General features: G+C 44.2%; 1 protein-coding gene across 1 annotated transcript; it reads left to right on the top strand.

Moving 5' to 3' along the window:
- The first annotated feature begins 43 nt into the window (after positions 1-43).
- On the top strand, positions 44-27,568 carry LOC137371563 (uncharacterized). The gene is made up of 4 exons (XM_068034400.1): positions 44-211; positions 1,420-1,485; positions 6,207-6,755; positions 27,023-27,568. Exons 1-4 carry the CDS (start codon positions 44-46, stop codon positions 27,422-27,424), a joined length of 1,185 nt encoding a protein of 394 aa, XP_067890501.1. The 3' UTR covers positions 27,425-27,568.
- The last annotated feature ends 322 nt before the right edge of the window (positions 27,569-27,890 follow it).

Here is a 27,890-nt window from a genome sequence, read left to right as displayed (position 1 = left end):
AAAAATGTGCTCAAGCATTTCACAGTAGCACAATCAGAGGAAAATGGATGCTGAGTCAAAGAAGGAGACTTTAGGAGGGGAAACTAAAAACTTGGGTCAAAGGTTGCTTTTAAGAACGGTCTTAAAGGAGGATAGGGCATTGCAGAGCTTTAGTGAAGGAATTCCAGAGCTTATGTCCAAGAAGGCTGATGGTGTGGCTGTCAATGGTGAGGTGAAGGGAATGGGGATCCATTAGAGGAGAATTGGAGGATCTCAGAGGGTTGTAGTTTGGGAAGAAGTTATAGAGATAGGGAAGGGTACAATAGGGGTGGATGAGGACGTGGAAAGATTTGACCATGAGGATGAGAATTTTAAATTTGAGGCATTGGGGGATCAAGAGCCAAAATAGGTTGGTGAGCACATAGTTGATGGGTGTGCAGGACTTGGTGCAGGATAGGATAGGGGCAGCGAGTTTCAGATGAGCTGAAGCATTTGGAGAGAGGTGGATGGGAGACTGGTCAGAAAACCATCGGAATAGTCAAGTCTGGAGGAGATAAAGGCATGGAAAAGGGTTCCGACAGCAAATGAGCTAAGACAAATGCAGAAATATATAATATTACAAGAGTGGAATGTGATGGAGAGGAATTTGGATTTGTAGCTCAGTTTAGGGTTAAATAGGGTGCTTGTAATAGAATCATAGATCAGGACAAAAGGAGACCATTCAACCCATCAAGTCTGTGTCAGCTCTTTCGAAGAGCAATTGGGTTAATCTCACTTCTCTGTTTTTTTCCATTATCCCTGCAATTCTTTTCTCCTCCAGGTTTTTACTCAATTCCCTTTTGAAGGGTACTATTGAATCTGTATCCACCATCCTATCACAAAAAGCATGAAATTGCACTGTGCAATATTAATAATACAATATTATTTGAAAATAATCCAGTTAACAGAAACAGGTTAACTAGATCATTGGAATGGCAGATGTATGAATTTCATTCAAATATAACAATAGATTTGTTACTAAATTACACAGCATAATTTCACCTAAACTGTGATGAATTTGTGGAAAACCATTCATGCAAATAATATAAATGAGTTTACGAGATAATTAAATGGCCCATATTTTCCTGCAATGGCGAAGTATGGCCTAAATTTTGCTGCCTAATGCACCGCATTCATTGTTGCTAACTGACTCCATATTTTGTCTGGTTTTCCAATTTGAATACCTGAGCATAACAGTGAACCAGAAGTGGTGAAACCATTGGCTGTTTGTAATCTCAGTTGTTTAGCATTTCTTGAGCAGGTGTCTGTGTAAGAAGCTCTATACGTAGCTGTGTTTTACTACTCTTAAATTAAATCAAACAAAACTGTTGTTAAAATTTAATTGCGATAAATTGAAAGGAACAACCTGATTTGTTTCATTTGCTTGCTGTTGCCTGACAGAACGTGCAAGTTGGTGGATGGATGGTGCAGGATGAAATTCAGCCAAGTCTGTTGAAAGGGAAAACTGTAAAGCTTCAAGTTCTAAATCCACACTTTAGAATAGAAATGATTCAGTTTAATATGTGCAGTGTTCAGCGAGATAGCTACATACACTATGCTATTGAAAGATATTTCCATCAGTTTGCTCTGAGAAGTGATCACAAAATAGCAATTTAAATCCAACGCTCAGCATTCAGGAGTGATTCATTCTAACACGGACAGTCCGAGATGCCACTTTTCTGAATTTAACTTTTCACAAAATAGGCTTTTCTAATTCATAAATGTTAACAGTAATCGCGAGGACATCAGTGGAAATGTTGGAGTGACATTGTAAGCATTTGTTTATGCTATATCTCTATGGTTTCCACTCATCTTCCACCTAAGTTATGATGGGAAATCAAGGGAAACTCCCCAACCCATAGAAATTCCACCACCCTGGCACATGCGAATGGGAGCATGGGTGACGTGGCCACCAGGAGACAGTGGCAGGCAGGGGACTGTTTTGGTTTTTTTGGAATTGGAGTCTTCTCTTCAGTGTCTATCCCAAGTGGCTGCTGTATGGCTAAAATGTTGCACCAAGTGATAGAATGAACCTTGTGCATTAAGCATCTATTATGTTAATGGCCTCCTAGAAAATCCTATCAGCATTTATGGCTTGCAAGGTTGTAGATCTCCTGATTAAGAGGAAAAATATCTTATCATTTGCATGTCATGTAATATTGACAACATGACAGCAATGATGTCTGAATTGATATACTGGAGTGTTACAGAGGATGGTTGTTTACTTGGTTAATTAATTGCTAATATTAGTGAGATCAATTTCTATTTATAAATGTACTATCTGATTGCCATCATTCTTCTGCACTTGGGTGTTTTGCTGCATATTTATTGTGTAATCAGAAAAAGTGAGTCATGACAGATTAACCTCAAGTGCCATGTCTGCAATCAAATTTTGTGGATTAGGTCCCAGGTGATCAAAATAAGAAATTCTATCACTAAATAATGACCATTAATTTGTGAAGACTGAATGCAGGCATTTTCTGGTCATGCTTTAATACAAGTCCCCAAGTTTGTGGCATTAGAATACTGGATCTTTGTGCAAGACAGCATTGAAGATTGCAAAGCGAATAGGGAAGGGACTGCACCTGTTCATGGAGATGAATATAGATGCCTTATGAGAGTAAACTCACCTCATCAAAAAAGCAGTAAGTAACAGCACTATTTACTCCAAACTTCAGCACTGCAGGGTTTCCCAAATGACATTGGACAACCCAATTACAACCAAGTTATTAAAGGACAATGGGACTGAGGAGAGGTGTTGTTTCATTAGTTTTAACAGACCCTGAGGGAGTGCCATTCGACACCACAGAGCTAGGACTTATTATCTCAAAGAAAGACCAGGCAAAAAAAATGATTAGCACTTCATAGAGAATACAAAAAAGAAGGTAACCATCTGAAGGGCTTTGAAATAAAGACAAAGGAATTGCCTGGGGGCAGGGGGGGGGGGCGCAAAACTGAGGAGGTGACTGGAAGCTGCTGCTTCCCCATGGCTCCATGAGTCATTAATAACCAAGCTGATAGATCCAAGTGATTGATTTATTTATCCTAGAGGGATTAGCACTTCAATTGCTTTGTTCTTCACTATTTGTATTGCTTGATTTCCGTAGGAACCAACTGGGAATATTCTGGCAAAATATTGTGAAAAGCAATATCTTTCCCTAGGCGTGCTTGACTGAAAAGTTGGACATTGGGCAAAATAATACTGTTCTTAGTGCAAACATGCTAGGCAGATATCTAATTGTTTCAGTCACTGCACAGAATGCACAACTGCACCTTGCTACTTTAGAACATCGCACTTTTAAAAAAAAAAACTAGGTTTATGACATACAGCCTAATAGGAATGTGCATAAATGTGTGCTCCCAACAAAAACCCATAGAAGTTTGCAGCATGGAAGGAGACTATTCAGCCATTGTATCTGTGGTGGCTCTTTATTAGAGAAATCCTAAACAAATCCAGCAAATGAACACTTCCTGTCTTACACTGGTTGATACATGCCGTGAAGCTTTTCTGCCCCTCATTGATCAAAGATAATTACAAAGAGATTTTACAAGGTTGTATTTTTCAATTATATTTCCGTGCAAACCAGAATTAACTGATTGCAGCTGTTGTTACTGAGCAATGGGTAGGAGGTGGCGTACATACCAAGGTTTGTGTTGAAACTGCAGGAATGAGGAATAGCTACATAAATGTTGGATAAAGATAACCGCACCAGGAAATGATCAGATGTACATGTTGCTCTGTCAAGCTGCCAGCACATCATAAAATATATATCACTCAGCTCAGGCCACAGAATAAAGTTACTGCAAGGTGTGCTTACCTGTGCTGCATGAGATTTCACCTGTTTCTCTGAGGATCATCATTAGCCAGCCACAATGTAAATTAATGACTCAGAACACTGCTGCTCCTCCCTTAATCACAAACACTATAATAATCATTGAGGGAAAGGTTGTATAGCATTATCATTAACTTTGTTTATGAAGATCTTCTCTGCTCAGTGTTTCTAATGAAATTGGAAGAGTCTTTTTTTAACATGGTTATGATTTCTCCAGAAACACTGATCAAAGGAGAGCTTCATCAATCTGTTTATAATGTCACTACATGTAGCAATCAGCACAATTCTTGCCCCGTATTTATATTACAATAATGACTTGTATTTATACAGTGCCTTTAACATAATAAAACATCCCAAGACACTTCATAGCGCTTCAGAAAGGTTTGACACTGTGCCACATACGGAGATATTAAGGCAGATAACCAAAAGTCTGGTCAAAGAGGTGGGTTTTAAGGAGCATCTTAGATTCATAGAGTTATACAGCACAGAAACAGGCCCTTCGGCCCATCGTGTCTGTGCCGGCCATACAGCACCCAACTATTTTAATCCCATATTCCTGCACTTGGCCCATAGCCCTGTATGCTATGGCGGTTCAAGTGGTCATCTAAATACCTCTTAAATGTTGTGAGGGTTCCTGCCTCCATCACCTCTTCAGGCAGCATGTTCCAGATTAAACCACCCTCTGGGTGAAAAAATGTTTCCTCAAATCTCCCCTAAACGTCCTGCCCCTTACCCGAAATCTATGCCCTCTGGTTCTTGACCCCTCCGCAAAGGGAAAAAGTTTCCTCCTATCTTACTTATCAATGCCCCTCATAATCCTATACACCTCAATTATGTCCCCCCTCAGCCTTCTCTGCTCCAAGGAAAACAACCCTAGCCTTTTCAGTCTCTCTTCATAGCTGAAATGCACCAGCCCAGGCAACATCCTGGTGAATCTCCTCTGCACCCTCTCCAGTGCAATCACATCCTTCCTATAGTGTGGTGACCAGAACTGTAGACAGTACTCCAGCTGTGGCCTAACTAGTGTTTTATGTAGCTCCATCATAACCTCCCTGCTCTTATATTCTATGCCTCGGCTAATAAAGGCAAGTATCCCATATGCCTTCCAAACCACCTTATCTACTTGTGCTGCTGCCTTCAGTGATCTATGGGCAAGTACAAAGAACAAAGAACAAAGAACAGTAGAGCACTGGAACAGGCCATTCAGCCCTCCAAGCCTGCGCCGATCTTGATGCCTGCCTGAATTAAAACCTTCTGCACTTCCGGGGACTGTATCCCTCTATTCCCATCCTATTCATGTATTTGTCAAGATGCCTCTTAAACATCGCTATCGTACCTGCTTCCACCACCTCCCCCAGCAGCAAGTTCCAGGCATTCACCACCCTCTGTGCAAAGAACTTGCCTCGCACATCCCCTCTAAACTTTGCCCCTCGCACCTTAAAACTATGTACCACGACCTTTGGCTGCTCACCCTCCCCGTGCAGAATGTCCTGCAGCCGCTCCGTGACATCCTTGACCCTAGAACCAGGAAGGCAACACACCATCCTGCAGTCACGTTTGCGGCCACAGAAACGCCAATCTGTACCCCTTACGATAGAATCCCCTATCACTATAGCTCTTCCACTCCTTCTTCCTCCCCTGCTGTGCAGCAGAGCCATCCTTGGTGCCACAGACCTGCTGTTGTTGCTTTCCCCTGGGACGCCATCCCCCCAACAGTATCCAAAGTGGTATATCTGTTTGAGAGGGGGATGGCCACATGGGACTCCTGTACTACCTGCCTGTACCCACTACTCTGCCTGGTGGTCACCCATCCCTTTTCTGCCTGTGCTGCCATTACCTGCGGTGTGACTACCTCTCTAAATGTGCTATCCATGATGTCCTCAGCATCACGGATGCTCCACAGTGAATCCACCCGCAGCTCTAGCTCCGTAATGCGGGTAGTCAGTTGCTGCAGCTGGATACACTTCCTGCACACATGGTTGTCAGGGACACTGGAAGCATCCCTGATTTTCCACATAGTGCAGGAGGAGCATATCACGGGTGAGAGCTCTCCTGCCATGACTTACCTTTAAATTAATTTAGTTACTCTTTTTTGAAAAAACTAATTACACTAGTGGTCTTGTTCTACTCCAAACACTACCCACTACAATCTAAAGTCCTTAATAAATTGCTCTAATTTAAGTAGTACTACTCACCTTATCATTTGAGGATTTTTTAATGCACTTTTAATTTAAATGCCATTTAAATGCACTAACAGCTGTTACTTACCCAACCAATCACCTTGCAGAATTCCCGTGATGTCACTAAGTTTTTTTCCCCTCTTTTTCGAGTCTCAGCGTGCGCTGAGAGACACAGGGAGTCTGCCGCCACTCCGGATCAGGTTCCACGCAGGTCCGACAGCCGCCTCTCCGGATCAGGTTCCATGGAGGACCGCCAGCCGCCACTCCGGATCAGGTTCCATGCAGGTCCGCCAGCCGCCGCTCCGGATCAGGTTCCACGCAGGTCCGCCAGCCGCCGCTCTGCATCAGGTTCCACGCAGGTCCGCCAGCCGCCGCTCCAGATCAGGTTCCATGCAGGTCTGCCAGCCGCCGCTCCGGATCAGGTTCCTCGCAGGTCCGCCAGCCGCCACTCCGGATCAGGTTCCACGCAGGTCTGCCAGCCGCCGCTCCAGATCAGGTTCCTCGCAGGTCGGCCAGCCGCCACTCCAGATCAGGTTCCACGCAGGTTCGCCAGCCGCCGCTCCGGATCAGGTTCCTCGCAGGTCCGCCAGCCGCCGCTCCGGATCAGGTTCCTCGCAGGTCCGCCAGCCGCCGCTCCGGATCAGGTTCCTCGCAGGTCCGCCAGCCGCCACACCGGATCAGGTTCCTCGCAGGTCCGCCAGTCGCCTCTCCACTCTGCTCCCAGGTAAGTGAAAAAAAAGGGGGAAAGAGAAGTAGAGATGTTTAGGGAGGTAAATCCAAAGCTAGGCAACTGAAGGCACGGTCACCAATGGTGGAAAAATTAATATTGGAAATTCTCAAGAGGCTAGAGTTAGAGGAGTGCAGATATCTCGGAGGGTAGTAGTACTGGAGAAAACTACAGAAGTAGGAGGGTCGAGGCTATGGTGGTATTTGAAAACAGGGACGAGCATTTTAAAATCGAGGCATTGCTTAATTGGGAGCCAATGTAGGTCAGCGAGCACAGTGGTAAAGGATGAACGGGACTTGGTGCGATTTTTAAAAATTCTATCATGGAAAGTGAGCATTGCTGGCAAAGCCAATATTTATTGCGCATCCCTAATTGCCCCTGAGAAGGTGGTGGTGAGCCACCTTCTTGAACTGCTGCAGTCCATCTGGTGCAGGTACATCCACAGTGCTGTTAGGAAGGGAGTTCCAGGATTTTGACCCAGTGACAGTGAAGGAACAGTGATGTAGTTCCAAGTCAGGATGGTGTGTGACTTGGAGGGGAACTTGCAGGTGGTGGTGTTCCCATGCGTCTGCTGCCCTTGTCCCTCTAGGGGTTAGAGGTCATGATTTGGAAGGTCCTTTTGAAGGAGTTGTGGTGAGTTGCTGCATCTTGTAGATGGTATACACTGCCATCACTGTGCGCTGGTGGTGGAGGGAGTGAATGTTGAAGGTGGTGGATGGGGTGCCGATCAAGCGGACTACTTTGTCCTGGATGGTGTTGAGCTTCTCGTTGAAGCTGCATTCATCCAGGCAAGTGGAGAGTATTCCATCACACTCCTGACTTGTGTCTTGCAGATGGTGGACAGGCTTTGGGGAGTCAGGAGGTGAGTTACTCACCACAGAATTCCAAGCCTCTGAACTGCTCTTGTAGCCACAGTATTTATATGGCTGGCCCAGTTCAGTTTCTGGTCAATGGTAACCCCTCAGGATGTTGATGGTGAGGGAGTCAGCGATGATACTGCCATTGAACTTTAAGGGGAGATGGTACGACTCTCTCTTGTTGGAGATGGTCATTGCTTGGCACTTGTGTGGTGCAAATGTTACTTAGGTCACCGGCAGCAGAGTTTTGGATGTCCTCAGGTATAATGACTTTAGAACTTGGGAGGCTGGCCAGAAGTACATTGGAATAGTCAAGTCTAGTTATAACCACGGTATGGATGAGGGTTTCAGCAGATAAGCTGAAGCAGGGGCAGAGTTAGGCGATGTTACGGAGGTGGAAATAGGCGGACTTAGTGATGACATGGCTATGCCATCGAAAGCTCATCTCGGAGTCAAATATGATACTAGGTTTGCGAACAGTCTGGTTCAGCCTCATTCAGTTGCCAGGGACAGCAATGGAGTCAGTGGCTAGGGAATTGAAGTCGAACAGATAAATATAGATGTAAGTGTCCCATGGTGAAAAATTACAGCCCGACAGGTTGATTCATCTAGTGCAACCAGTGATTAAAAAGGAGTGGGATTTATATCTGATAATGAAGGTTTTATGCATAAGTGTAAACAGAGGTAATTAAATATATCATTGAAGACAATGGTTTTCGTGCAGCCGTGACCATGGAAGTTCTATGGAAAGCAATCAGACAAGGCTGAATGATGTGGATTGTATTGTTACATTAATGTTCAATATATTGAACATTTGGTGACTGGAAAATCTTCCATTTGGAAATCATCCTAATCCCTATGGGAAGCTTCCTCACCTGTGAATATTCAGCTAGCCCTAATACCAGAATATAGCACTCTTTCACAGAATGCTTTATTATGCATGCAGCCTGCATGTGCATGTTTATATAACATCCAGCATTACAAATCTTCAGGCAAAGTCCTGCTCAGTGTTTATTTCACCCATTCACAATTAAAGCTAAGCTGTATGTGGAAGAAAGCTCTTAAATAGACATGGGGGGAGGGGGATCAAGCCTGTAGATGTAGCAAACCAAGGAGTAGAGTCAAGGCAGGAGAGAGAATAGTAATATGGGAAATGAAAGTATGAGAATGGCAGGAAGGGACAGAGAGAAAAAAAACCTACCAACACACCAACAGTCGAGACTAGATGTTACAAAGATACCAAAAAGACAAAACTAAAGGCTCTATATCTGAACGCACGTAGCATTCATAACAAAGTAGATGAACTGATAGCGCACATTGAAGTAAATAAATATGATCCGATAGCCATTACGGAGACATGGCTGCAGGATGACAAGGATTGGGTCCTGAATATTGAGGGGTATATGACATTCAAGAAGAATAGGAAGCTAGGTAAAGGTGGAGGGGTAGCACTGAAATTCAAGGATGGCATTGGTGCAATAGATAGAGATGACCTTGGTTCAGGAGATCAGGATGTAGAATCAGTTTGAGTGGAGATGAGGAAAAATAAGGGAAAGAAGTCACTAGTGGGAGTGAAAGGCCTGCTCGGGTCTGCAAAAAAAAACCCGACCTGAGCCCGACTCGGCCCGAGTCCTTCCATTGTTTCTCGTGCCCGACCTGACCTGACCATCAATTAACTTACCTTCGTTTTTCACTTTGTTGCTGATCTGCACAAGCTTAAAGTAACTGTAACAAAACTACCTTTCTAGTCCAAAAATTAAATTAACATTGGAGCCACTTATCTGTGATAGAGCGTGTCCGACCCGAACCTGTCACATGTCGTCGGGTCCCATCAGGTTCGGGTCGGTAGTCGGCCTTTAGTGGGAGTGGTCTACAGGCCCCTTAACAGAAACCATAATGTAGGATGAAGTATACAAGAAGAAATATTGGGTACTTATGATAAAGGAATGGCAGTAATCATGGGTGATTCTAATCTACATATAAACTGGAAAAATCAGATTGGCAATAGTAGCCTGGATGAGGAGTTCATAGAATGCTTTCGAGATAGTTTCTTAGAGCAGCACGTTCTGGAACCAACCAGAGAGCAGGTTATATTGGACTTGGTCTTGTGTAATGTGACAGGATTAATTAAAGGCACCTCTAGGTAGCAACTACCACAATATGATTGAATTTTATATCCAGTTTGAAAAAGAGAAGAGTGAATCTAAGACTAATATTTTAAACTTAAATAAGGACAACTATGTGGGCATGAAAGCTGAGCTAGCTGAAGTGAATTTGATTACTAGGCTAGGAGATAGATCAATATTGAAGCAGTGGCAGACATTTAAGGGGATATTTCAGAATACTCAGGATAAGTATATTCTTACTATAAAGAAAAATTCTAAGGGGAGGACCCACCATCTGTGGTTAACTAAAGAAGTTAAGGAAAGCATCAAACTTAAGGAAAAAGCATATAATTGTGCAATGATGAGTGGCAGGTCATACAATTGGTCAGAATATAAAGAACGGCAGAGAATGACTAAAAGAATAATCAGGAGAAAGAAATTAGAATATGAGAGGAAGCTAGCTAGTAATATAAAAAATGAATAGCAAGAGTTTCTACAGGTATTTATAAAGGAAAGGAGTAAGTAAAGCGATTGTTAGTCCTCTAGAGAGTGAGAATGGAGAGTTAATAGTAGATAATAAGGAAATGGCAGATGAAATGAACAAATATTTTGCTTCTACACTATAGAGGATACAAAAAACATTCCAGTAACAGCTGTAAATCAGGAGGTGGAAGGAAGAGAGGAACTTGGGGAAATTACAATCACCAGGGAAGTGGTACTGAGCAAACTGATGGAGTTGCAGGCTGACAAGTCCCTGGGTACAGACGGGCTTCATCCTAGGGTCTTAAAAGATGTGTCTAATGAGGTAGTAAATGCGTGGTGTAAATTTTTCAAAATTCGCTAGATTCTGGAAAGGTTACATCAGACTGGAAAGTAACAAATATAACCCCTCTATTCAAGAAGTGGGAGGGGGGGTGCAGAAAACAGGTAACTTTGGGCCAGTTAGTTTGACGTCTGTCGTGGGGAAGTGTTAGAATTGATCATTAAGGAGGCTATAGTTGGGCACTAAGAAAAACTCAAGGTAATCGGGGATAGTCAGCATGGTTTCATGAAAGGGAAATCACTTTTAACTAATTTATTGGAGCTCTTTAAAGGAGTAACTTGTGCTGTGGATAAAGGGGAGCCTGTTGACGTTCTGTACTTGGATTTCCAGAAGGTATTTGACAAGGTGCCACATAAGAGGTTATTGCGCAAAGTAGGAGCTCATGATGTAGGGATAACATATTAGCATGGATAGACGATTGGCTGGCTGGCAGAAAACAGAGAGTATGCATAAATGGATCCTTTTCTGATTAGCAGGATGTGATGAATGCAGTCCCGCAGGGGTCTGTGCCGGGGCCTCAACTTTTTACAATTTATATCAATGACTTAGATAAGGGGAGCGAATGGCATGGTAGCTATATTTGCAGATGACACAAAGATAGGTAGGAAAGTATGTTGTGAAGATGACATAAGGAGGTTGCAGACTGATGTAGATAGGTTGAGTGAGTGGGCAACAATCTGGCAGATGGAGTATAATGTGGGAAAATGTCAAGTTGTTCACTTTGGCAGGAAGAATAAAAAAGAAGAGTATTACTTAAATGGAGAACGACTGCAAAATTCCAAGGGGCAGAGGGATCTAGGTGTTCTAGTGCATGAATCATAAAAGCTTATTATGCAGGTACAGCAAGTGATAAAGAAGGCTGATGGAATGCTATCCTTTATTACGAGAGGAATTGAAAATAAAAGCAAGTATGTTATGCTTCAGTTATACAGGGTATTGGTAAGACCACATCTTGAATATTGTGTGCAGTTTTGGTCTCCTTATTTAAGGAAGGATGCAAATGCGTTGGAGGTGGTTCAGAGGAGGCTTACTAGATTGATACCTGGAATGAGTGGGTTGTCTTATGAGGAAAGGTTGGACAGACTGGACTTGTTTTCACTGGAGTTTAAAAGAGGGAGAGGAGAGTTGATTGAAGTTTATGAGATCCTGAACGGTTTTGACAAGGTGGATGTTGAAAGGATGTTTCCTCTTGTGGGTGAGTCCAGAACTAGGAGGCAGTATTTTAAAATTAGAGTAAAAGAAAAATACTGCGGATGCTGGAAATCTGAAATAAAAACAAGAAATGCTGGAAATATTCAGCAGGTTTGGCAGCATCTGTGGAGAGAGAAGCAGAGTTAATGTTTCAGGTCAGTGACCCTTCTTCAGAACTGGCAAATATTAGAAATGTAAAAGGTTATAAGCAAGTAAAGCGGGAGTGGGGCAAGTGATAACAAAGGAGAGGGTGTAGATAGGACAAGGTCACAGAATAGCTGACCAGAAGGTTGTGGATATGTTAATGGTGTGTTGAAAGACAAAGCATTAGTACAGATAGGGTGTTAACGGACTAAAAATTGAACAGCCGCAAGTACAAACATGAAAAAAAACAGTGAGTAAGCAAACTGAACAAACTAAGATGAAATAAAATAAAATAAACACAAAAAAAATGTTAAAAAAAGGAAAAAGAAAAAAATAACTAAAAATAAAAGTAAAATGGGGGGCCCGTCATGCTCTTAAATTATTGAACTGAATGTTCAGTCCGGCAGGCTGTAGTGTGCCTAATCGGTAAATGAGATGCTGTTTCTCGAGCTTGCGTTGATGTTCACTGGAACACTGCAGCAATCCCAGGACAGTGATGTGAGCATGAGAGCAGGGGAAACAAGGTCACAAGTGGCAAGCAACCGGAAGCTCAGGGTCTTGCTTGTGGACTGAGCGGAGGTGTTCCGCAAAGCGGTCATCCAGTCTGCGTTTGGTTTCACCAATGTAGAGGAGACCACATTGTGAACAGTGAATATAGTATACTACATTGAAAGAAGTACAAGTAAATCACTGTTTCACCTGAAAGGAGTGTTTGGGGCCTGGGATAATGAGGAGAGAGGAGGTATACTGTATTCGCTGCTCACAATGTGGTCTTCTCTACATTGGGGAGACCAAACGCAGAGTGGGTGACTGCTTTGCGGACCACCTCCGCTCAGTCCGCAAGCAGGACCCCGAGCTTCCGGTTGCTTGCCATTTCAACACTTCCCCCCTGCTCTCATGCTCACATCTCTGTCCTGGGATTGCTGCAGTGTTCCAGTGAACATCAATGCAAGCTCGAGGAACAGCATCTCATTTACCGATTAGGCACACTACAGCCTGCTGGACTGAACATTGAGTTCAATAAATTCAGAGCATGACGGGCCCCCCATTTTACTTTTACTTTTAGTTATTTTTTTCTTTTTCCTTTTTTATATATATTTTTGTGTTTATTTTATTTTATTTAATCTTAGTTTGTTCAGTTTGCTTACCCACTGTTTTTTTTCATGTTTGTACTTGCAGCTGTTCAATATTCAGTCCATTAACACCCTATCTGTACTAATGCTTAGTCTTTCAACACACCATTAACATATTGTTTGCCTTTGCTCCACAACCATCTGGTCAGCTATTCTGTGACCTTGTCCTATCTACACCTTCTCCTTTGTTATCTCTTGCCCCACCCTCGCTTTACTTGCCTATAACCTTTTACATTTCTAATATTTGCCAGTTCTGAAGAAGGGCCACTGACCTGAAACGTTAACTCTGCTTCTTTCTCCACAGATGCTGCCAAACCTGCTGAATATTTCCAGCATTTCTTGTTTTTATTTTAAAATTAGAGGTTGCCCTTTTAGGACAGAGATGAGGAGAATTTTTTTCTCTCAGAGGGTTGTGCGACTTTGGAACTCTCTGCCTCAGAAGGTGGTGGAAGCGGGGTCATTGAATATTTTTAAGGCAGAGGTAGATAGATTCTTGTTAGGCAAGGGAATCAAAGGTTATTGGGAGTGGATGGGAGTGTGGAATTCGAGAAACAAACAAATCAGCCATGATCTTATTGAATGGTGGAGCAGGCGCGAGGGGTTGACTGGCCTACTTCTGCTCCTAATTCGTATGTTGTGCTGAAATAAGTTGCTTCCTGACATGGATGGCCTGGTATGTCTTCTTCTGAAATTGAACATGGGAGAATGAAAAGAGGCCATGCAGAACAGTGCAAGCTAGAGGAAGAAGTAGGAAGAGGAGAAGAAGGCCACTCAACAGGTGGCCATATCTGCCCAGAGTTTTCAGGGTGCAATTCTCTTATCTCAACTAAAGTGGGACCAATGCTTGAAATGTCATTCCTTGGCTAAAGAGGTCATGACTGAAATCTACCAACTGCTGACTGCCATAACTGTAGCCTCAAAGCAGGGCAAGGACAGCATTGCCTGTGACTGCCAAGGTGACTGTGGTTCTTAATTTTTATGCATCTGACTCCTTTCAGACTGCTGCTGGAAATATACGATACATTTTGCAGTTTTCAGTGCTCTCCATACAAAGAGAAACACTTACATCTCATTTCATCTTGTCAGAGACAAGGGGCAGGATTTTGTTCTGCCCTTGGAGGCGGGCACGGAGGCGGGGCAAACAAAATGGTTGGGCGTGCCATTCCCGATGTTGCCTGGGCCCCCTGCCATTTTGTCCGGGGTGGGGCAGAAGGCCAAGGATATTGGAGGCAGATAAGTTACACCCACCATTACACTGCTAATCATATCTGCAGGCAATGCCATAGCTATCTGGCAATGATTGACGGCATTTATTGTGTGTAGGAGCAGTAAGAGAATACAGGTTGGACGTGGCTGGAGAAATGGTGCAGGAGGGAGGGCTTCAGGCTCCTGGGGCATTGGGATCAGTTCTGAAGCAATAGGGACTTTTACAAGATGGAGGTGTTGCACCTCAACAAGGTTGGGACCAATGTCCTTATGGGGAGGTGAACTGGTGCTGTAAGGTGGAGGTGGAGGGGCAGCTAAAACTAATTTGGGGAGGGGGAGCAGGAATCATTAGAGAGGAGATACAAGGTGCACTGAGGACTGTGAGAGACAAACAGCATTAGATAACTAGAAGGATCAGACAGGGGAAAAATGTGAGGCAGACAAAGATGGGTTTAGAGTTCATGCACGGAAATGCCTTGAGCACGGCAAACAGGGTGGTGAGCTGCAGATGCAAGTCACCAAATGAGTAGTAAATGAGCACTTTGCATCTGTTTTCACCAAAGAAGAGAATGTTGCCAATGCCACAGTAAAGGAGGAATTAGTAGAAAAATTGGATAGAATAAAAATAGATAAAGAGGAGGTACTTAAAATGCTTGCAGTGCTCAAAGAAGAAAAGTCACCCATCCCGATGGGATGCATCCTAGGTTGCTAAGGGAAATAAGGGCCAAAATTGTGGAGGTTCTGGTCACAATCTTTTGATCCTCCTCAGATATGGGTGTGGTTGCAGATGACTGGGAGTTGCAAATGTTACACCCCTGCTGAAAAAAGGGGAGAGGGATAAACCTGGCAATTACAAGCCAATCAGCCTAACATCAGTGGTGGTGAAACATTTAGAGACATTAATCTGGCACTTACATGAAAGTCAGCACCGATTTGTTAAAAGCAAATCATGTTTGACTAATCTTGATTGACTTCTTTGATGAAGTAACAGAGAGGGTTGATGAAGCTTATGTTGATGTTCTGTATGTGGACTTTCAAAAGTGTTTGATAAAGTACCGTGTCTTAGACTTGTTAGAAAAATTGAAACCCATGGGATTAAAGGGGCAGTGGTTGCTGGTTACAAATTGGCTAAGCAACAGAAAGCAGAGTAGTAGTGAGTGGTTGTTTTCAAAATGGAGGGAAATGATATCCTACAGGCTTGGTGTTGAGCCCACTGCTCTATTTGAAACATATTGATGATCTGGATTTGGGTATACAGGACACAATTTCAAAGTTTACAGATGACCACAAAAACTTGAAAATGTAGTTAACAGTGAGGAGGATAGTAACAGATTTCAGGAGAAGATAGACTCATGAAATGGGCAGACATATGGCAGATGAAATTTAGCACAGAGAAGTGTGAAGTGATTTGTTTTGGTAGGATTTGTGAGGAAAGGCAATGTAAATTAAATGGGACCATTTTAAAGAGGGTGCAGAAATAGAGAAGTGCATCCACAAATCTTTGAAGGTGGCAGGATACATTGAGAAGACTGTTAAAATGGAATAGAGGATCCCTGCCTTTATAAATTGAGGCGTAGAGTACAAAATCAAGCAAGTTTTGCTAAGCCTTTATCAAATACTGGTTAGGCCCCAGCTGGAGTATTGTGCCCAATTCTGGGCACCACACTTTAGGAAGGATGTCAAGGCTTTAGAGAAACTGGGGTTGTTCTCCTTATAGCAGAGAAGGTTAAGAGGCAATTTGATAGTGATGCTCAAAATCATGGTTTTGACTGGGTAGACAAGGAGCAACTATTTTTAGTGGCAACGAGGTTAGTAAATTATGAGGGGCATTGATAGGTTAGATAGGAAGAAACTTTTTCCCTTTGCAGAGGGGTCAGTAACCAGGGGGCATAGATTTAAGGTAAGGGGCAGGAGGTTTAGAGAGGATTTGAGGAAACCTTTTTTCACCTAGAGGGACGTTGGAATCTGGAACGCACTGCCTGAAGAGGTGGTTGAGGCAGAAACCCTCACAACATGTAAGAAGTATTTAGATAAGCACTTGAAACGCCATAGCATACAAGGCTACGGGCCAAGTGCTGGAAAATGGGATTAGAATAGTTAGGTGCTTGATGGCTGGCACGGATACGATGGGCCGATGGGCCTGTTTCTGTGCTGTATAACTCTATGAGTAATCGGAGAACACAGATCGAAGGTAATTGGCGAAAGAACGAGAGGCGACATAGGGAAAAACTAATTTGCACAGCGAGTAGCTGTGATCTGGCATGCAATGCCTGAAATTTTCAGATCCTCTCTGGCCACAAGGGAGGTGCCAGAGGACTGGAGGACAGTGAAAATGGTACCATTATTCAAAAAGGGTAGCTGGGATAGACCAGGTAATTACAGGCCGGTGAGTCTAACATCAGTGGTTGGGAAACTATTGGAAAACATTCTGAGGGACAGGATTAATCTCCACTTGGAGAGGCAGGGAATAATCAGGGACAGTCAGCACGGCTTTGTCAGGCGGAGATCGTGTCTAACTAACTTGGTTGAATTTTTCAAGGAGGTGACTAGATGTGTAGATGAGGGCAAAGCAGTTGATGTAGTCTACATGGACTTCAGTAAGGCTTTTGAAAAGGTCTCGCATGGGAGATTGATTAAGAAAGTAAGAGCCCATGGGGTCCAGGGCAATTTGGCAAATTGGATCCAAAATTGGCTTGGTGGCAGGAGGCAGAGGGTAATGGTCGAGGGTTGTTTTTGCGAGTGGAAGCCTGTGACCAGTGGTGTACCATAGGGATCGGTGCTGGGATCCTTGTTGTTTGTAGTGTACATTAATGATTTAGATGTGAATATAGGAGGTATGATAAGTAAGTTCGCAGATGACACGAAAATTGGTTGTGTTGTAAATAGTGAAGAAGAAAATCTTAGACTACAGGATGATATAAATGGGCTGGTAAGATGGGCAGAGCAGTGGCAAATTAATTTAATCCTGAGAAGTGTGAGGTGATGTATTTTGGGAGGACTAACAAGGCAAGGGAATATACAATGGATGGTAGGCCCCTAGGAAGTACAGAAGGTCAGAGGGACCTTGGTGTACTTGTCCATAGATCACTGAAGGCAGCAGCACAGGTAGATAAGTTGGTTAGGAAGGCATATGGGATATTTGCCTTTATTAACTGAGGCATAGAATATAAGAGCAGGGAGGTTATGATGGAGCTGTATAAAACGCTAGTTAGGCCACAGCTGGAGTACTGTGTACAGCTCTGGGCACCACACTATAGGAAGGATGTGATTGCACTGGAGAAGGTGCAGAGGAGATTCAACAGGATGTTGCTGGGCTGGAGCGTTTCAGCTATGAAGAGAGACTGAAAAGGCCAGGGTTGTTTTCCTTAGAACAAAGAAGGATGAGGGGGACATGATTGAGGTATACAAAATTATGAGGGGCATTGATAGGTTAGATCGGAAGAGACTTTTTCCCATAGCAGAGGGGCCAATAACCAGGGGGCACAGATTTAAGGTAAGGGACAGGAGGTTTAGAGGGGATTTGAGGGAAAAAAATTTCACCCAGAGAGTGGTTGGAATCTGGAACACACTGCCTGATGGGGTGGTAGAGGCAAGAACCCGCACAACATTTAAGAAGTATTAGATGAGCACTTGAAACTTGAAACTTGAATACAAGGCTACTGGCCAAGTGCTGGAAAATGGGATTAGAATAGTTAGGTGCTGTATGGCCGGCACAGACACGGTGGGCCGCAGGGCCTATTTCTGTGCTGTATAACTCTATGACTCTATAAACAGTAGTGGAAGCAGATTCAGTACTAACTTTGAATAAATACTTGAAGTGGAAAATTTTGCAGAGCTTTGGGAAACAAGCAATGCAGTGGGACTAATTGGATAGCTCTTTCAAAGAGCCGGCACAGGCACAATAGGCCGAATGGCCTCCTTCTGTGCTGTATTATTCTATTATTCTATAACTGCCTCTGTAGACTTAGGGCAGCATGAAGATCACTTCAGAGTGGTGTCATCTGTTGTATGGGTACCTGCCTTCGCAGGGGCAGCACAGTCTGTATAGTCAAGTTGACCACTGCCCTTAACTGCTTTGCTTCTGCATTTTTTGAGGATGGAATCAGGATCTTCTGCAATCTCAGCTAATTTGATGCCCACAGATGTCCCAACCAGCCGATTGATGCATTGCTGAGCTCCGAATAACAACAGCTTCATACAGACATCTGACTTTGTCGCACCACTGGATTCAGCAAAATTTGAAGCATTAATACTGCCTCCCCTGAGACCATGAGGATCATTGGATACAATGTCATGGCCTATGTGAACACAAAGGGTTTCAATGTGCAGCCAGTCACTGATCATGAGCACTGCAGCTTGCAGTACAATAGTTGGTTATCACACTATAGTCGATGTGCTTTCATTTAGCAGCAGTCATCGTATCAACCTTCTTTGAAGGCCAAAGGCAGGCTGGAAAGATAGCTCCTCAGAGACCAAGGCTACCCTTTTCAACTCAGCCTAATAAGGCTTTCACAGCATGCCTCTTACAATAGATGCGAGTAGGTCCATGAAACTACCAGTGGGGTTGTAGAACACTGGCACCTTGGAGGAGCACTTTAGGTGCTTCAGTAGGTTCGAGATGATTTACAGTACAGCTCTCACAATGTCTCCAAATCATTGCTGTCTGATGAAATGTCAATGAGATACGTGGAGTCCAGTTGGTTGAAGATCTCAAACAGTGTTATTACAGCTAAACTATTATACAGTATAGAGCTAACTATTTACAGAACCTGCCTCTAGGTGTTGCAGTTGCAGAGTGACTCTGGCTCCAAGTCACATGACTGCGTCCTGGCACTTAGCTCATTAGCGTACTAAGGGCTTAAAAGCAATCATACAACATCCCTCTTCTTTCCAAAGATAAGTCTCGTTTGCTAAAAGTAAAAGCACATAACATTAGATAACATCAAAATTATTTACACACGGATAGAGATTATGAACTTTACAAATACAGAGGCTCAAAAGTCCATATATTGTCTTGGTGGTTTGACAGCTCTTGCTCAAGAAATTTGTGTCTCATCTGTTGCTGTTTCTTCTGAAGTTTCTCCCTCTTTGCATTCAGTTTCTGTTGCTCAGCCTTTAGCTTGCTAATATACTCTGTTGCTTTTCTCAAGATGACCACATTTGAGCCCTTGTCATTCTTGAAAAGCTCCAACACCTCATCTCGAAGAACCAACAGACAATGCTTCAACTCATTCCTCCTCTGCCTCTTCAGGGCATTGCGTGTCCTTCACTTCTCCTCATTCTGCATGTCTGAAGGTTGAGGACTTGTTGGGGGAAGAGTACTTGGCCTCATGAAGGTACCTGTCCGTTCTGGCTCGTTGTGAAGGCACAGCATAGTTGAGCTGTTGCTAGATTTCCAGACTGCACCATTTGATGCTGGTCAAAGTCTGTGAGCAGGTTCCAGTCCTTGGAGATTTCCCCTTGGCAAGGCTCTCGTGGATAGTTATGATGTTGAGGTCCTTACACACTGGTAGTCCTGCCACTGCAGGTCTGCTCGTGTCTACTAGGTAGAACATTTATGGTTTCCATGCTGACTTGCCATAGCTGCATTGCATTGTTAGTGTGCCAGTGCAAGGAATGGGTGACCCGTTGTATGCAGATGACTTGGCAGCTATCAGTTGTATCATTGATTTCCAACGACTCCAGTACATATCTTTAAGTATTCGGACTGGTAGAATATTTGCACTAGCGCAGTGTCAATCTTAATCCTGAGTGTATGTTTGCCAGCTTTCTTTGGCACGTCATGTTAATAGTAGCGAAAGCTTCCAATTGTTTGACTCCATCAATGTGCTGTGTTAGGTTCACAATGTGGAACGTCTGTTTATCATCTGGCTGAGAATTACTCCCCCTTGAGTCTTGTCTCAGGTCTGTTTTGCTGTGGACTTAACATATCGGCTTGCGTTTGTGTAGGTCTGGCACTTTCTTTTCAGCTATCGCCCTGTTTTCTGTTTGTGTGTGTTCTACCATGACTTCTGGCTGCAACTTTGGAGCCAGAATTCCGGCATAGGTGGGTCCTTCTGCACCGCACGCCTTGCACAGGTCTTGAAATGCAGGACAATTTTGCCGTGCGTGTGACAGACTGCTTGCTCTGTTCGACCTGGTTATGGTGCTGATACTGTTGGCTTCACCTAGTGCTTGCAGGTGCCATTGTCCAGCTACAATGGTTTTGTATTTCCTGCCATCTTCTAGCAGCACATCAATGCTATGACCTTTCTTTTTTGCCAAGAGATCTTTCTGAAACACTTCAATGGGTGCTGATACAATCACTAGCTCCATTATTCAGTCTGGCAGCTTAGTTTCTGAGAAACCGCATTCATTGCCCTTACTACAGAATCAACTGATGAGCTAGTCTATGAATTCCTGTGGCTGTTTTCTGTACGACATCAATTACAGGCGGTGAATTCTAAAATTCACTCATAATCGCAGCTGATCTTCTGGCATTTTCCATATCTTTGTGGGATCTTTCTGGTCCTCTTCTGATACTCCAGAGGTGTTGATTCTGTGTAATCTCTCATTTCCAACTGCTATTAGTATTTTTACAGCCTGGTTTTCTGGTTCTACACTTATTTTGTCTGTCAAGCATAACTGCATTCTTTGTTTGAACAATTGGAACTTGGATAAGATATCCATGGCCTTCTGACCCATGCTGGGAAATTTGGTATCCATCTTCCTGCTATTATTTTGCTTAAAACTTGCTTTAAGACATGTTCTGTGACCCTGCACTGGTTCCCCTTTAATAAACTGCCTGTTCTTCAGACTAGCTGCTTTGATTGACAGGAGCAGGTGTTTGCTAGTGCTGTGTGTTTAACCTGCTTCCAGCACTTTAGCCTGTTCTGTTTACACAACTGCACAGTAACTGCTAGAGCTGGTTTATGTTCTTCACACTTGAGTGGTTTTAACGTTTTTTTTCTGTGGCTTCGTGAATGGCTGCTCTTATTCATACCCAAGAAGTTTGATTTTTTTTTAACGTTGGCTGCATGGATGAAGGCTCAGCAGTGATTGGGTTTTCTCTTGTATTTTCTAACGGACGCCTACTGTAATGGCGCTGACCTTGATCAGGGGAGTCGGGTCTTCTCCGTTTTCTTTCACACGGAGCTTTTGAAAAAAAACAATCTTTTGAAGGACTTCAAGGCTTATCTTTCAAGCAGTATCCCTCACCCGTCAGCACAATATCACCCGATTTGCTTGCAGCCTGTGCTCTGTCTTCTACAGCTTGAGGTAAGTTCTTTTTTCACTGTTTAAGTCAGTATTTTTTGAACTTTCTCTCCAGTGGCTGTAGGAAAGGTCATTTTCAGAGCTGTTTTCCCTGTGGTCTTCAAACCTAGACTTTGTTTTCTCACCATATTGCCACCATGTAATGAGTTCTTTTATGTTGCCTGATTTTTATTTTGTTCATGCTGCCTCGTTATCAAGGGCAGTCACTCTCACCTCTGAATTTCAGCTCTTTTGTACGTGTTTGGACCAAGGTTGTAATGAGGTCAGGAGTTGAGTGGCCCTGGCAGAATCCAAACTGAGCATCAGTGAGCAGGTTGCAACATAAATGAGATGCTGAAGATCTCAAACAGGTTTATTACAGCTAAACTATTATACAGTACAGAGATAACTATTTCCAGATGTTACAATTACAGAGTGATGCTGGCTCTGGGTCACATGACAGCATCCTGGTACTTAGCTCATTAGCATACTAAGATCTTAAAGGGACATCACTCTTACAGGCAATCATACAACAGTCATCATATCAACCTTCTTTAAACAAAAAGGCAGACTGGAAGGATGGCTCCTCAGAGATCAAGGCTACCCTTTTCTGCTCAGCGTCATAAGGCTTTCGCAGCAGCCACTTACAATAGATGCAAGTAGGTCCATGAAACTACCAGGATTGTTATAGAACACTGGCACCCTGAAGGAGCACTTTAGATGCCTCAGTAGGTTCGGAGATGATTTACAGTACAGCTCTCACAATGTCTTCAAATCATCGCTGTCTGATGTATGTTGTGTAACTTCCCTATACAAGGTGACCTAACCACAAAGGAACACACACATACAATCAAGGCAGAATACAGACACTGACCAAGAGGATGTTGCTGCAGAAACACTAGTGCATCCAGGAAAATTATAACACCATACACTCAACCAAGGCATTGTCAGCTAAATACCTGAGCTATTTCTTGCACTAACTGTCATTTCCTGTATACATTATCAAGCAGTGCAAAGAAATTTCTGGCCAAATTTAAAATGATTTGCAACCAATTTTCCCCTTTTTATGATATGCGTATATAGGTTTCGGGTTCTTGCACTAAGCTCATATACACATACCAGATTCACCTCTTTAATAGTGCATGGTGTGTGCCATTCAAGCGTAACCCACTATTTCTTATAAGTGCTCCCACAGTGAAGGACTAATTGAGGTGCTGGTTTGTTCTCTGCCACTGTCTCTGCTGTTATTCCAGGCCTATGAAAAGTGAAGATGAACATATTTAACAATGCTGCTTATAGGACACTATGTACAGAGTATTTACATGGCAGTATACATGTGAGCCGCATGGAAGATGGCAGGATCTCCAAGGGCGCATTGTACAGTGAGCTCGCCACTGGTACCAGACCCACCGGCCGTCCATGTCTCCGCTTTAAAGACGTCTGCAAACGCGACATGAAGTCCTGTGACATTGACCACAAGTTGTGGGAGTCAGTTGCCAGTGATTGCCAGAGCTGGCATAAAGGCGGGGCTAAAGAGTGATAAGTCAAAGAGACTTAGCAGTTGGCAGGAAAAAAGAGAAAAGCGCAAGGGGAGAGCCAACTGTGTAACAGCCCTGGCAACCAATTTTATCTGCAGCACCTGTGGAAGAGTCTGTCACTCTAGAATTTGCCTTTATAGCCACTCCAGGTGCTGCTCCACAAACCACTGACCACTTTTAGGTGTTTACCCAATGTCTCTCGAGACAAGGAAGCCAAAGAAGATACAATGCGTGATGATTTTATGTTTAATTGTATGTTTGTGAGTGATTGTTAGTGAGAAAGGCGATAGCAGTAAAAAAGAAAAGCTGGATAGTACTTACCCAGAACTTGGGATGGTTTTGTTTCTCCTATTCCCTCTAGGCTCTAATCGACAATTCCTGAAGATTGGAAGGGACACAACTTAGAAGGCTCAACTATTGTGTGAGTGTGAGAAATCTCTTTTTATATATATCCTTGGTTAAATTCTATAGTGTCATTAGGGGAACGGATGTCACAGTATTGGTTTTGTTTTTTCAGGTCTAGTTTTATGAAGGTGAGGGATGGTAGTGTTGAGGAAGAGAATTCTACCCATTTTCTAGCACCCAAAGCCAGTGTCATGCACTCCTGAGGTCAGGTATCGCACAAACAGATATAGAATACATTGTCCTGACAAAGTGCCTCAGCAGTTGAAGAATATTTCCTGCTGCATTAATATGACATTTTTTTCCCACCAGTTCCAACAAGCAGTCATCCTGTGGCCTCTCTGAGGGAGATTGTCAATTAATACCAAATTAGGTGTACTTTTGTGGTGTACGCTGCTGCCTACCCAGAACGGGAGTGAGACTGCTCAAACTCTGTTCATGTTGGAAGCCAAGAGACTTCTAGCTCATGAGTCTGGGCTGGATTTGGATTGAGGTCCCAAAGATGAAAGGTGAAAGGTGAGTGGCTAAGCCACTGCACCCACTAGTTTTCCCTTGCATTATATTCCTATGCATCTGAGCTTAGTACTGCTGTGAACAAAGTTTCTTCACATGTCACTTACAAGCTTGATTCCTAGTTCTGGATAAAACCAATACACAACTGGATCACATCACTGAAATGAGAGACGACATTTTGATGATTTCATGTCAAAGCTTATTTGACAAGGATGTAAGCAGCTGGCTTTGTCAACTAATGAAAACCAGAATAAACACACACACAAACACACACATACAAAAGGAATATGATCCTCTGAATGAGAAACAAAGCTATTTTGTTAATGGATGATTTTCATATGAAAGAAGGGTCATGTTAAAGAATCAGAGATAATTTGAAAAATCAAGCCTTGACTGAGCCTGAAGACAGTGTAACAATGTGCATTACATCCAAATGAATGTTAAATCGCTCTGCACATAGATTTCCTGTAACAGTATTGGGTGTAGTTGAGGGTAAATCGCTTCCAGTTGTCATTTAGGCGTGAACTGATTTAAAGAAACAGGTTGGTATTAGCAAGAAAGGTCTTTGTTTTTGTTGTTTCAGTACTTGTTGCAGGAAGTTGTTTGTCTTTTTCACTTACTGATGGAAACCGTACTCGATATTGTGGATTTCCCTCCTGCACTCCACACTTCTGAGAGGGTTTATATGGAAGCAAATGAGGAGGGGCAGCAGATGAAGTCATTCATCTGGCCTTCTTCTGAGCCATTAACAAATGTTTTCCTAGCACAGAGTAGGAATTCTTCTACTGTAGACTGTAAACTGCCCCATGCTCGGTGAGTTGCTGTGGTGCATCTTGTAGATGGTACACACTGCTGACACTGTGCGTCGGTGGTGCAGGGAGTGAGTGTTTGTAGATGGGGTGCCGATCAAACAGGCTGCTTTGTCCTGGATGGTGTCGAGCTTCTTGAGTGTTGTTGCAGTTGCACCCATCCAGGCAATTGGAGAGTATTCCATCACACTCCTGCCTTGTAGATGTTGGACAGACTTTGGGGAGACCGGAGGTGAGTCATTCGCAACAGAATTCCCAGCCTCTGACCTACTGTTACAGCCACAGGATTTATGTGGCTGGTCCAATTAAGCTTCTGGTCAATGATAAACTCAGGATGTTAATAGAGAGGGATTCAGTGATGGTAATGCCGTCGAATAACCAAGGCAGGGTGATATAACTTAAAGAAATCAGTAACCTTGGCTGGAAGTTAATATTGGGCAAGACTTCCACCTCCAGAGGCAGGAGGTCCTTTGTAATAGAGCTGCTGGCCAATCGGCAAGCCAGCAGCTCTTAGTCCCAGCAGTGCCACCAGGAGCAGTGGCCATTACTGGGACTTTGCCCAGCCATCGGAGGCAAGAGGAAGGACGGCTTCCGAAAAATGCTAAGTATTTGGGACCTCGCTGAAGACAATCGGCCAGGCCTCGGCGAGGCAAAGGGGGTCGACTGGGGGGGGGCGGGGGTGGTAGGAGTGTTGTGTGCTGGGGGCAGTTGGGGCTTCGGGGGCAGCACTTCATGGGGCACAGGGTGCCTGATCAGGAGGGACCCCCCAGCTCACAAAAAGGCTGCTTGGTTTTACCTGGCAGTTTTCTTGGGGCCTTTGTCATCTGGCCACCAAGGGTAAAATACCAGCAGCGGCGGGAGGAGGCCCTTAAGTGACAGTTAATTGGCCACTTAAGGGCCTTGATTGGCCTGGGGTGGGCGGACTGTTCCTCGCCGCCACCGCCGCACATATGATTGCAGCGGAGGCAAGAAGGTGTCCTGATCGAAGTGATACATGGGGCTGAATTTTTCCAGCTTGTCGTCGATCTCGGCGGTGGGCTTCAAAAACTGCGGGACGCACATGCGAGGTTTACTCTGCAGAACCGCCATGGTGTTTAGCGCGATGGCTCATTGAAATGAATGGGATGGACCGCCTCCCCGATGACATGGAGGGGGTAGGCACTCCTTCCCAAGCAACGGCTTCTGGCACCACTGCACAGGTGCCGATGCCATTTTTAAAGGGCTTCAAGCCCTTCAACGTCATTTAAATTTTTATAGTTTTATACGTTTTAAAGTTAAAAATTTACTAAAAGATTCAAGCCCCTCTCCCACCCCCCCAAATGACTGAACAATTTATTAATTGCCCCCTCCCCTCCAAATAAACTTACCCTGCGATCCTGACCTTTCAACCCATGAACTTTATTAACTTTCACCTTCAACCCTTTCCCAGCATCCCCTCCACCAATTGCAACAGATTTCCCCCTTGTCCCCGCTCTGAAAACTTACCTGCTCCCGCCTCCCAACCAGTGTGACACCTCTGAACGGAGATCTAAAGGCGCGGGAGTCCCGGCAACTGGCCGGAATATGGGAGCGGGACGGCCAGTGTGACGAGGTAAGTGTTAATTCTTAAATTTACATGCATTAACATATTTTATTTATGTTCCTGTCGCTGAGTGGTAGGCTGGCCACCACAAGGCCTCACCGCTGCCAGTAATATGGGGCAGGGTCTTCCCGGTGTTGAGGCCCGTAGCAGGCCTATCACGGAGGTATTTTCCAGACCCCTCGCCATGACCGCTGATGTCAGGAGCCCAGTAAAATTCGCCCCATGGAGTGTGCAAACTTTGTGCTGCCTGGTTGTCTTCCTGATTGTGGTGTGCAGCCCTGGGTTGCTGACTGGCTACACACTCAGCAGGAGGCTCAGGTACATGTGAGGCTAGCACCTATTAAAACTAGCCTGCTTCTCTTACAGGGGAGGTGCATTCTAGCTATAACAGGTGCTGGAAGTGAATGGAAGAGTCTTTGAGCAGGAAGAAATATCAGGAATGGAGTAGCAGGCCAGACAGAGGGCTCCCAGGTTCAGTGATGTAGTGCTGGAGGCCTTAGTGCAGGGGATAGAAAGGTGGTGGGAGCTCATCTTTCTGCAGAGGTAAGCAGGCCCTTCAGACAAGCATGTAGAAGGGAGATGATAGGCACGGTCAGGAGTTTGAGGACCTGGTTATGGTTCTGGAAAAGGTTCAATGACCTCCCAGGACCCTCTTACTTTCCATTCCCCTCACTGCCTCCCACAACTTCCTTCACCTCAATCTTTCCTTTGTGTAACTGTGCTTTCAGATACCCAAGACCTGCCGCCTGGCCATCCATGATGATGAAGGACAAGAAGAGAAAACCTCTGCAGCACAGGCAGAAGCCATCCAACATCTGATTGTTGCAGTGGAAACTCAGACTGAGTTCATGAGAGCTCTGCCTTTTGCCATGCAAACCCATCTTGGTGCCAGGCTGGCTCAGACTACTGCCATCACACCCAGTTTTCAATCTGTGCTCCAACAGATTGCTAAGATAGCTGAGGTGCCATCTCGGAAAAGTGGCAGTTGCTCCATGGTGCACAAACCTGCTCTCCTCTCTAAGGATGGCAACATTCATCCCCCTACCACTCCACTCCACCAGTGCCTGTCAGCCAGCCCAGAACATATACCCCCATGCCAAGGCGGTGCAATCCGAAACAAGCTTTTCTAGGTCCAGAGTTGCTCAAGGGCATCCGACAAGGCCATCTGCAGTCTACCCCAATGAAAATCAGCAGTCTTCCATCAGCTATGATGCAGCCATTCGGGTGCACTGCATAGGAGCACTTGGGCAGGCAAAGGCACATGGAAGACAGGCACTAAGGAAATGCACAAGTTGAGTATTACATGTATTACTGGATGTATTGTTTGGATAAACCTAGTATGGAATGGTTGTTTTGTGGTGTCATTTATTTCAGGAATTTGGCCAAGAGAACGCTAAGATAGTCCATGACAGAGGGATGGAAATGCGGGTAAGTGTGGAGCAACAGTGATCTAGGGATGTTTTCAGGGGAAACGATTCTGCTGAGACGTTCATGGACAGCTCATCTGGAGCGATGATGTCCCGGATGCTTCCTTCCCCTGGTCTTGATGTTGCCAGCTCCAGCCTGGAAAGATCTGCTGGCATAAAAATTGAGGGC

Source organism: Heterodontus francisci, chromosome 6 (assembly GCF_036365525.1).
Source record: "Heterodontus francisci isolate sHetFra1 chromosome 6, sHetFra1.hap1, whole genome shotgun sequence".
Classification (NCBI taxonomy): Eukaryota; Metazoa; Chordata; class Chondrichthyes; order Heterodontiformes; family Heterodontidae; genus Heterodontus; species Heterodontus francisci.
This window is presented reverse-complemented; position numbering and strand designations above follow the sequence as displayed.

Bases quoted from the DNA above. Each gene is read 5' to 3' on its own strand.
- LOC137371563 (XM_068034400.1), top strand. From the start codon at position 44: ATGGATGCTGAGTCAAAGAAGGAGACTTTAGGAGGGGAAACTAAAAAC. The intron at 1,486-6,206 runs GTAAAGCTTCAA...TGAGAGACACAG, and splicing joins GTCTGTTGAAAGGGAAAACT to GGAGTCTGCCGCCACTCCGG. The intron at 6,756-27,022 runs GTAAGTGAAAAA...CTGTGCTTTCAG, and splicing joins CCTCTCCACTCTGCTCCCAG to ATACCCAAGACCTGCCGCCT.